The sequence below is a fragment of the Convolutriloba macropyga genome, chromosome 7 (genome assembly GCF_964194025.1).
Source record: "Convolutriloba macropyga chromosome 7, txConMacr16.3, whole genome shotgun sequence".
Lineage (NCBI taxonomy): Eukaryota > Metazoa > Xenacoelomorpha > Acoela > Convolutidae > Convolutriloba > Convolutriloba macropyga.
This window is the reverse complement of record NC_134474.1, coordinates 11,573,659-11,585,374: the sequence shown is the minus strand read 5'-3', so window position 1 is coordinate 11,585,374 and position 11,716 is coordinate 11,573,659. Positions and strand designations below refer to the sequence as shown.

Here is an 11,716-nt window from a genome sequence, read left to right as displayed (position 1 = left end):
GTCGATGCCAAAAAAACACGAGCGGTTCCTTGATAACAAATTTTTCGTAGATTGGGCTTCATTAGACTGTAAATCAAGTTTGTCATTAACGGAACCTCGATATGAAAGGTGACTAGTCTCTAGTTGACATAAGAAAACAAAATATGAAAAGTTTTAAAAAAAAAGCTCTCAAATAGAATTCAATTTTTTTGATAGTAATCTTCCCTATGAGACCAGAACTAGTCTTTTTATCGACTTTCGTCTATTAGGACCTCAAAATTATTTCATTTTTTGGCGTGAAATGTAATTTTGAATTAACATTTTTTAGAAAAAGTTGTTAAGTAATTTGATGAAAAATTGCACTAAAAGTGAACAAAATCACGGCAAATATCCGGTGTTCACACAAAGCTTCAATCCTCGATAACTCCGCGAAGAAACAAAATTCAAAAAAAAAATCTTTTTCGTTTCAAATTCTACGCTGGACCAGCTTTTTAATGATACTACTCACATTTTTCTATGATGAATATATCGATCGGCCAAAATTGTCTGAAGAAAAAAAAATCCATTTGAGTATTTAGTTCCTCCCCCCACAAGTGGGGTCGGAACAATTAACCTTTTTGTCTTTAGTAACTATTAAATTTACTGGAAGTGGTTGATTTTTAATTCCAAAACGTTTACTGACGATGTGCTTAGTATTGGTGATCACAACATTATTTTAAAAGACCTTCTCATAAGCATTGTAGCGATGAAGTTTCTCATAACAATGTTCGGATTATGATTCTATTATGGTTTGTGCTATTTTAACTGTACCCTGCTGAAATCTGTAGCCAAATTTGGCATTTTTTAAAATTTGAAAGTCCATCAATACCAGTAAGACTTCTTAATTGATACTGTAAAAACGACTGTCAAAAAATCAAAGTTAATCTACAAATTAAATAAATACGATGCCAATTTAACCGAACAATCGTTTTGCTTACACTGTTTGCATTACAGCGTGTGTGGCAATTATCCGAACCGCTCTTTTAAGTTTTTCCACAGCACAAATACCCGGCTAAGGAACCAAGATATCGCTTAACTTTATCTGTACAAATAATTGTTCGCTTTTCCGAAGTCATTTCACCGCCAAACTCGAACAAGAAAGAAATGTTCAACCGCTCTTCAATGGCTGCGCTTATGGCCGCTTTTGTCTCTTCGTCTGAAATCAGATCTGAAATCGGTTGAAGTTTCCCAGAAATTAACCGTAAATGATCCCAAACTGTACGACTCCAATTTTTCACGCCACTTTCTAACAATTCGCTCGTTTTTCCACCAAAAATTGACGCGTGAACAGAAGAAATTCCTACGGAATTTATATGTTTAATTTCAGATACAGGAATATCGCCCAATAAAATCTCTTCGCGGTTGAGCCAATAATAAAAAAGCGTCTTGGCTTTCTGTTTAATTTCGGCTTCGGTTTGTTTTTGGGCTAATTCTTTCCTTATTTGGAAACCAATCTTAAAGCCGAAACCAAACGTCGCCTGTTCAACATAATGTGTACCATAAATGTCCAAAAAATCATTAAATATTTTAGAATTGTTCAAATAACTTCTCGGTAAAAATTTTAGTGATTCGGCAAAATATGGATCTAAAGCCAATTTTTGAACAGAATTTGAAACCAGAGAAACTTCGACGGCCTTCGCAATAGCCGAAACTTCTACCCAAATTCCGGAATTATTAAGGATTTGACTTTTGTACTGGAATTCTGGGCTCTTTACAAAAGATCCAGGTTTATCAAGTACTCCAAAAATGGCAGCTTGGTCGGTTGTTATTTGCTTGTGATGTTTGTATATTTTCACGTCAGGTGACAGCCAAGTGTCCGGATAAGTTGATAGTTTCCAGAACTGGTCAGGAATCCTGGACAAGACATCGTGTTTCTCCGTAGCTTTTGGAGTTAATCTAGCGCAATTAAAGTGAGTTAAAAGTTACTTTATTACTGGGTTTTTGATAATCGCAACCGGAGACTTTCGGAAAAGATCCAACTAACTTTTTAAATGTTACTATTAGCTTTCTATTTCGTCATTTGTTTGATTGGTCATTGAGAGAAACCGATGCCTGTATCGCTTTCTCGTCTCAGGATTGGTCCAAAATCGATCCTCATTACAAGAAAAATTAATTAGGGGCGCTTTGAAACCAGTATCTAGGCCGTGAACGAGGGGAATTAGAGACACTGAAGTGATGTCTACGCCATCCGTTAATTTGAAGAAGGTTTCCGGAAGATTAGAACAGGGCTTTGAACTGTGGTCCACTCCTAAACAATCAGAGCTCATGATTTTTGGATCTTTTCCTTTTGTGCCCCCCCCCCCCCCCCCCCCCCCCCAGTACGTTACGCAACCCCCAGTTACAGAGCGCGTGCCTTTACATAGTAAATAATTATGTATAAATATGGCATGTGCGTCTGGTCAGTGCAAATAATATGCTGGGGGGCACAAAAAGGAGAAGATCCAAACTTTTATAGATTCTTAAAGAAAACAAAATTAAGAAATGCCGCTCCCAACACTGGGTGAATATTAGGTGGTCCGGATCCCTCAGAGAACTACGTTTCCATAAAGCACTACGTTTTCAAATATATTAAAAAATGACAAAATTGTTTTCAAAAATAAAGAAAAATCTGTCATCAGAATCCAGGAGACACCTCGAACACTTATAACGTTCTGCTTCAAACAATTTAATTTTGTATTGAATTAAGAAAATAATGGAAACTTATCCTAAGGATTTTTGCAGTGCCTAAGGAGGATATGCGATTGGAAAATTAAGATATGGACTGCTGTAGGCTGCATTGCTGTATAAGTCTCATAGTAGTAGTCGCCCCTCCTCAGCATCGGTTCATATTGATGCTTCGGCAGGACGTGATGCCGGAGAGATCAAGATACGCGTATGCGATTATGGAGCTCCGCATCAAAGGGAACTCTAATCCTGGTTATGTAATTTATGATGTCGGCGTAGGAGTCCTCTTTTTCTCATTAAGCTTACATGCTGTCCTTTCAATGACTTTGGAGGCACAAGGGTCTGCTCCTCCACATGACGAGATCAGTGGATCGAAGTTTGTTTTCTCAAGAAACTAGCTAGCAGAATCGCTAGCATGGGAAAAAGAAAAAGAAGAAGAAAAATAAGCAGTTACTTTCTTTGATGGTGACACATTGTAAACAAGAAACACTTATAATTAATAAAATCAGAATGAGAAGTTGGATATGACTTTTCTTTGCGGGAAAAATATGACACGTGCGTTTAATTCTTCGCTTTCCCAATGCACTCAGGCAGGAGTAGACATTTCGGATCTTTTCCGATTGTGCCCCCAGTACGTTATGCGCCCCAGTTACAGAGCACGTGCCATTACATAGTAAATCACTGTATGAAAATATTACACGTGCGTCTGGGGGTGCAAATAATATACAGCCACTGAGCTGGGGAGGGGGTAGAATGGGAAAAGATCCAAAACTTTTTGACACCACTCACATAAACCAAAGAGATCAGACTGTCAGAAATCGACATGGTACACTAATTTACCGTTTACCTTGTTTTCTCTAGTCAAGATTTGGACCGGTAAAAATACCACCCTTGACCGAATTTATAAAATATTACCGAAAATATTGCGCACGAAGGCCTTGAATATAGTCCAAAAAAGTTCAACCTATAACTACGTCTACAACAAAAATGGTGTAATCAACAATGTGTTGACAATCAGTGGACAACTCGACTATGTATCGAAAGAAACAATTGAAATTGACCCTAAAGGCTGATAGGATTAAAATTTCATATGATCAATGCTGAACCCTGGTTCAATACATTGTCTTTTCACAAGTAATTTTTACTAAATTTTTTTTCGGCACTTAAATGATTCTCTAATATAGGTTATAAAGGTATTGAGTAATAAACGTAGTATTGAAATTGGTTCTTTTTTTATGTTAAGAAAGAGGAAATATTGAAAAAAGTTACATGTGAATTTCTATAAATTGCCGTCTGGAGCTGCCATTTTGAATGTGAATAGAACTAACAAGTCCAAATTGACTCACGAATAACGTTCTCTCAGTTTTAGGTCACTGGTAAAAAGTGTAAATCCGGTCGATATATTTACTTTTTAATAGCCTCAAAGCAATAGCTCGGGCTAATATTGGCTTTATCTTGCTTTTTTCACAATTCCCAGAACTTGAATGGTATTGGGGCGCAATCTTTTTTTTTACGACGCAAAGAGGTTTTCTGGTAAGCAAGCAAAAGAACTGGAAGTTCAGCGACTAAATAAAATTTGAAAAAGTTGTCTCGGTGAACAATTCCCAAGAACAAAGAGAAAGAGTGCTTTTATTGTTTATGTCTTTTTTAAAATAGAACGACAAATGTAGGTGAGAAGAAACTTCGCTAAGCGAGCAAACTCTTTTCAAAATCTGAATTTAAATTTTTTGGAGCATCTATGTTGTTTGAAATTTGGTTTTAGATTAAAAGTATTTCGAGTCGTTTTCATAGCGTTTTGAATGTTTTTGGTAAGTAAAGAATTGTACGCTAATTTGAAGGTTTTTCCACTTTTTCTCAATTGTAAGGCAATTTCAGCCGATTTTGAGCACAATTTGTGTTTGATGGCTTTTAGTTGTAACTGAAGATTAAACTTATGCTCGCTGGCAGTTCCTATTATAAATTAAATACAGGTTCTTTGGAACCAAGAAACTTTTTGCTTTGAACTTTGATAAAAAGTGCACAGATATTTCCGACAGTCTATAAATTCAATTAAAAATTTAAGATCTTTGAGGGCTTATCTCAGCCTGTCCGAAATTCTGTGATTTATTTAAATTTCTCGATTGCTGAAAAAAGTGTTCGCTGTTTGTATTTTACTTGTATAAATTGAAAACGTAAATAACAGTCTTGTTTATTCTTGGCTTAATTTACTTTTTAGCTTTTTTCTGCTGTTAGTCTATCTAAGATTGTTTTTGCTTTTTCTGTATTGATCACTGCCATAAGCAAATAGTAAATAGAAAATTTGAGTGGTTTGAGTGTTGAAAAATCAGAGTGGAGCAAAAAATGAATGGAATTCTGATCATACCGCTGTTTGGAGAGAGCGAAAAATTAGGGTTGGAATAAATTTTTATCTAAGAGAGTGATTTTTTGTCCTCGTGCAGCTTTTTCGAAATTAGGTCATTTGCTTGAAAAGTTTTAATATCCTATGGTTGTAACACTTAGGCTTTTTTGAACGCGTAGAACGCTTTTTGATAATTTTAATGGGTTTGAAGTTCATTTGGATGTGTTGAATGTCTTACGCAGTTATTTGAGCATTTTTGACCAGAAGATTTGTTTTCTTCTATTGGTGAGAACATAATAAAGCCTCGAAGCATTTTAATTCAACAAAACTTTTCATTTCTGCAGGTATAAAACATTTTAAATTATCACAAAATTTGAGTTGAGAAAAATGTAATTGTTTTTGTCTATTTTTGCATTTTTTTCATCAGAAGTATTGAAGTATTTGCACCAAATAAAGCTTTCACTGAATAGTGTTTATAAAATTATAATTTATGAGTGCCACAAAATAAATCCTATTTTTGCTATATGTACTTGCGTTATATAAAAATTAATGACTTTTTTCCATATTTTTGGTAAAAAAGTAGTTTTTGGCTATTTTTCCGTTGTAATTTGAAATAAGATCGCTTTTTCTTTGGTTGGCCTATAATATGATAGTTCTTCTAGTTGGCTTTGTTTTTGGGATATTTTCCACAAATGATTTTTGAGTCAAATTGGAGTATTTTTTCGATCATGCCAAAACAGGACGTGGAGCACAAAAGCGAGTGGTTTTGAGGCAAACAATTTTTTCGCGCTAATTCTAAAATAACTTCAGAAACGCGGTTTCAACCAAAATTCGCTCTTTTTTGTGATTTTGTGTTCACGTGCGTTAACATAACTTCTATATTCTGTTTTCTCGAGTTTTTGACCGTTTTTCATTCAGGAACTTTTCTGTATGATTCATATTCATTTCCATCTGTCAATTTATTTAAATTGTTGAACAGGATATGTCCTGTTATGTTTTGATTTTGCTTTGGATTGTATTTGTGCGCTGTCTCTTTTTTTTATTTTTGAGTCTTGCATTTATTTAGTATCTTTTGGGCAGTTTGTCTTCTTGTTCTTATCAAAATACAAAAATTTTTGGCACTTAAATTGTATGTTAAGTCGTGTTAAAAATTTCAATATACATTTATTCATTTTGACTGACTTCCAGGCCACGAACTTCTATAATTTTGTTCGGATTGCAATTCATTATTTATCATGCTACGTTATTTTTTTGCAATCAGTAAATTAAAATCATAAACATATGGTTAAATTCACTCGAAACAAAAAAAACTTCAAATTATTTAAACACCAAAAAATTTAACATCAATCAATTTCTTAAAGAATCACATTATAAATTTTTCTTCCGATTGTTTTCCTCCTAAAAATAAAAATAACTTTTAAAAGCTCCTGAGTTACTTTTCAGAGAAATTTTTTTATGTTGTGAGAGCAAGAAATCATTCAACGTTATCTTAAAAACGTTGCCAACCGAAGCCACTAAGGTAAATTATTCCATTTTTGTACGCATTGACTGACAATCCAATTCAATCCAAAGTTGGTTTTGACATTCTGTGTATTTTTGAATTGTTTTATTCGAGTTTTTTGATAAAAACTCAGATACCCGTGAATTTTTTCAGAATTTTCTGGCTTGGCTATATTATAACGAAATTTGATTAGCGACATTTTTGCTATTATAAGCTTAGCTGGTAGGGTTCATGTCTGGATTAGAAGATCTTTCGCTTTGTCATACTTTTTGCGTAGAAAGCGCACCTTTATACCACAGTTAATCCGTCGGTTAAGGCGTTTTAGAATTTTTGCAGATAAATTTTGAAAAGAATTGCAGAAAACGATAAATGTGAAAGCACCAGTGATTTTAGTAGAATGCGCCCGCTCTCAGGGGATTTCGATGTCTGATAAAATATTTTGATCTAAAAGCATGAGCCATCTTTTTCATTTGCTCATCAAAACTCAGATACCTGTCAATTTGAATACCAAAATATCCAACTTTTTTGAGTTGTGAGAACTTCGTTTTTGTAAATAGAAACAAAATCAGAAATATTGCGAGAGAAAAAGATTATTTCCGATCTGTTTGTATTCAAAGTTATTTTGTTCATCTCTATATATTCTTCTGTTTTTTTTGTGAAATTTCCTTGACATTTCCATCTAAGCTACTTTTCTGTCCACAACAGAAAAAACTTGTTTAATATGCGAATTGAAGTACTTTTTCCGTTGTGTTTGTATTAGACAAGAAATCGTTCACATGAAAAATGAGTAGTCCTAAAATAGCTCCTTGTGGGACACAGTGATTCACATTTTCACGATCGGAGAACATGCCATTCAGTTTTACCTTTTGTCTGCGGTTGGCAAGAAATAAAAAACAGCAATTCTTTTGCTTCCTGATAAAAACCATACATTTCAATTTTTTAAGAAAAAAGTTATGTGAAATGAAACTAAACGCTTTTGCATGAAATAGAAAAATAGCAAAATTCTCTTTGCTTTCATCTAACTTCGTTGAAACTGTTTCAATCATTCTAAAACTGTATAAGTTCCTGACTTTTTTTCTGAAATCCGAATTGCTATATTTAAATATTTTGTGCTTATCAATGAAATTCGTCATCTGAGTCAGAAGGAAGCACTCAAAAACTTGAAGTTACAGAATTTGGTAAATAGTTTGTGCTATCTAAATTATCGCTGTTTTAAAAATTGGTGTTTCAGAGACTAATTTCTTTTCAGTTGGGAAATTTTTTCCTTAATTCACTAATTTAAGGTGAACTGTAGATGTACGCTTATAGCTAATTGTAAGTCTTTATGAGACGAATTTAGATTTCACTAGATCCTGCTGCTTATTTTGTCGTCAAAGGTTTTATTACGAACCTACAACGTCACGATCACTTCTACTCTGCTTTTTTTCATTCGTTGAAAACAATTTTGACTGAACTGCGTGCTTAGCGTTATTTTTACTCTTATTTCAGCGACATTTTTCTTTTGCGTGATTAATTTGTGGTCAGACGTGACATACCTCTCTCACAAAACCTTGCTTTATACTCATATTTAATTTTCTTTACCTTCACTCAAGGTTATCAGGTCACGTGTGTCACACTCTAATCGAAGATTATCTGAGAGGAGCTAGTAGAAGCAGCAATAAGTGAACAGATTCTTAATCAAATTATAACATCGCATCTTTAAATATAAAGTTTTCTTTTTGGTCTGCTTCTTTTACCATCTTTTTGAGACTGCAGATAGATCTACGAAGCCATTTAGTCTATTTTCTGGCAATCTTCAGGATCTGTTTCCTTTTCCTGCGGTGGAAAGATCAAAGAATTCATTGCCAAGCTCTCACTTTGCAGATTGCTGAGTGACTTTAGGACGAAATTTGACAACTCGTAGATACGCAGATGGTAAACTGGATGATGATGATAAAATTGAGTTGACAAATTGCCCGGGCCGAGGATTTTGCCCAAAAATAACGGGGAAAAGAGTGTAAAGAGTGTAAAAATAATATTTTTACACCGTTAGTGCCCCCTTATTAAGGGTGGAATTGCATATTAAAGTGTAATTTTAGTGGTGTAATTTTAAGATTTAACGGTGGAAAAAGAGTGGAATAACTTATTTTTACACTCTTTAGATTACACCGTTACAACTTATTTTTACACTCTTTATTACACCGTTAAAACTTATTTTTACACTCTTTATTACACCGTTAAAACTTATTTTTACACTCTTTATTACACCGTTAAAACTTATTTTTACACTCTTCATTACACTCTTTTTCTAAAGTTTACACCCGTAAATTACACTTTAATATGCAATTCCACCCTTAATAAGGGGGGCACTAACGGTGTAAAAATATTATTTTTACACTCTTTTTACACTCTTTTTCTATAATTTACACCCGTAAATTACACTTTAATATGCAATTCCACCCTTAATAAGGGGGCACTAACGGTGTAAAAATATTATTTTTTTACACTCTTTACACTCTTTTCCCCGTTATTTTTCGGCAAAATCCTCGGCCCGTAAACCGTCTAGAAAGCACGCGATGCACTAAATGAGTCTATAAATATATTTAGCTACAGCAGTGTCGGAAATATCTCAATTTGATTTTAAAAAAATCAACTCTTGAGATTTTTCCATTATGATTTGGGTGTGTTTCCCTCCTCCTTATCTCAACCGGGCTGGGGACCGGCTACGGCGGAGTTATGAACATTCAACTATGGAAGATTTTTCAGCAAAGCGCTGGCAAAAAACCAGGCCTGAACTCTATCTCCAAAACAAAACAAGACAAAACAAAACAAAACAAAAGCAAACAATAAAATAGCTAAGATCTGTCGGAAACAATAACAAAAACATAATAAATTACAAAATATATTAGATAAAATAAAATAAAGAAAGAAGTAACTTTTTCCAGAGGCAAGCATTACCAGAAATTTTTTTCCCCTAGATTCTATATACACTTGGAATACTCCATACCAAGTTTGGTTCAATTTGGACAACTCTATGACCTTATCAAAAATAACTATAGTTAAAATTCGCTAATCGCGAAATTCGCAAATTTCCGTATGAAAAGCTAACTTTTTTCCTAGGCAAGCTATAGCAAAAAATCTTTTGGTTTACACTCTAGGTACACATAGGAAACTCCATACCGAGTTTGGTTCACTTTGGACAACTCTATGACCCTATCAAAAATAACTATAGTTAAAATTCGCTAATCGCGAAATTCGCAAATTTCCGTAGGAAAAGCTAACTTTTTTCCTAGGCAAGCTATAGCAACAATTCTTTTTCTCTTACACTCTAGGTACCCATGGGATTCTCCATACCGAGTTTGGTTTGATTTGAACAACTCCTTAATCCGATAAGAAAGACCCTATTTTTAAAATTATTTATTTGAAATAATAGCAAATTTCCGTATGAAAAACTAACTTTTTTCCTAGGCAAGCTATGGCAAAATTTCTTTTTGTTTTAGACTCTAGGTACACAAGAGATACTACATGCCAAGTTTGGTTCGATTTGGACAACTCCTCGACCCGACAAAATAGATCTATTTTTAAAATTCAATAATTGCAATTTAAACGAAATAATCGCAACTTTCCGTATGAAAAACTAACTTTTTTCTAGGAAAGTTAGGTGGACCATTCTTTTTGCATTACAACCTAAATAGTACTGGTAGTCTGGGATATCATTTTGGTTTACTTTAAACAACTCCTTGATCCGATAAAATTTCTATATTTATGAAAATAGAATAAGCGAATAAATCGATATTTCCGATTGAACTACGAACTTTTTTCCTAGGCAAGCTATAGCAAAAAATCTTTTGGTTTACACTCTAGGTACACATAGGAAATCCCATACCGAGTTTAGTTCACTTTGGACAACTCTATGACCTTATCAAAAATAACTATAGTTAAAATTCGCTAATCGCGAAATTCGCAAATTTCCATAGGAAAAGCTTACTTTTTCCTAGGCAAGCTATAGCAAAAATTCTTTTTCTCTTACACTCTAGGTACCCATGGGATTCTCCATACCGAGTTTGGTTCGATTTGAACAACTCCTTAATCCGATAAAAAAGACCTATTTTTAAAATTATTTATTTGAAATAATAGCAAATTTCCGTATGAAAAACTAACTTTTTTCCTAGGCAAGCTATGGCAAAATTTCTTTTTGTTTTAGACTCTAGGTACACAAGAGATACTACATGCCAAGTTTGGTTCGACTTGGACAACTCCTCGACCCGACAAAATAGATCTATTTTTAAAATTCAATAATTGCAATTTAAACGAAATAATCTCAACTTTCCGTATGAAAAACTAACTTTTTTTTCTAGGAAAGTTAGGTGGACCATTCTTTTCGCATTACAACCTAAATAGTACTGGTAGTCTGGGATATCATTTTTGTTTACTTTAAACAACTCCTTGATCCGATGAAATTTCTTTGTTTTTGAAAATGGAATAAGCGAGTAAGTCAATATTTCCGATTGAAAAACGAACTTTTTTTCTAGGAAAGTTAGGCGGATCATTCTTTTTGCATTACAACTTAAATAGTACTGGTAGTCTGGGATATCAATTTGGCTCACTTTGAACAACTCCTTGACCCGATGAAATTTCTATATTTTTGAAAATAGAATAAGCGAATAAGTCAAAATTTCCGTATGAAAAACTAACTTTTTTCCTAGGCAAGCTATAGCAAAAAATCTTTTCGTTTCAGACTCTATATATACAGGGGATACTCCATACCAAGTTTGGTTCGATTTGGACAACTCCTTGACCCAATGAAAAATACTATATGTCAAAATTAATGATTTGAATAAATCGCAAATTTCCGTATGAAAAACTAAATTTTTTTCCTAGGCAAGCTATAGCAAAAAATCTTTTTGGTTTACACTCTAGGTACACATAGGAAACTCCATACCGTGTTTGGTTCACTTTGGACAACTCTATGCCTAATCAAAACGACCTATTATTAAAAATTATTTAAAATTTATTATTCGAATTAATCGGAAATTTCCGTACGAAAACCCAACTTTTTTGCTAGGCCAGCTAAACCAAAAATTCTTTTTGTCCTACACTCTAGGTACCTATGAGATTCTCCATACCGAGTTTGGTTCGATTTGAACAACTCCTTGACCCGATGAAAAATACTATATATCAAAATTAATGGTTTGAATAAATCGCAAATTTTCGTA

General features: G+C 33.7%; 1 protein-coding gene across 1 annotated transcript in view; it reads right to left on the bottom strand.

Annotated features, from left to right (window-relative positions):
• Positions 1-880: 880 nt before the first annotated feature.
• LOC142342093 (perivitellin-2 67 kDa subunit-like) overlaps positions 881-11,716 on the bottom strand; it is a 34,690-nt gene continuing 23,854 nt past the window's right edge. Inside the window, exons 2-3 of the mRNA XM_075393282.1 lie at positions 2,071-2,266; positions 881-1,872 (exon numbers count right to left, since the gene is read on the bottom strand). Coding sequence (XP_075249397.1) covers positions 1,002-1,872; positions 2,071-2,266 — 1,067 coding nt within the window. The 3' untranslated portion in view covers positions 881-1,001. The remainder of the gene's footprint in view (positions 1,873-2,070; positions 2,267-11,716) is intronic.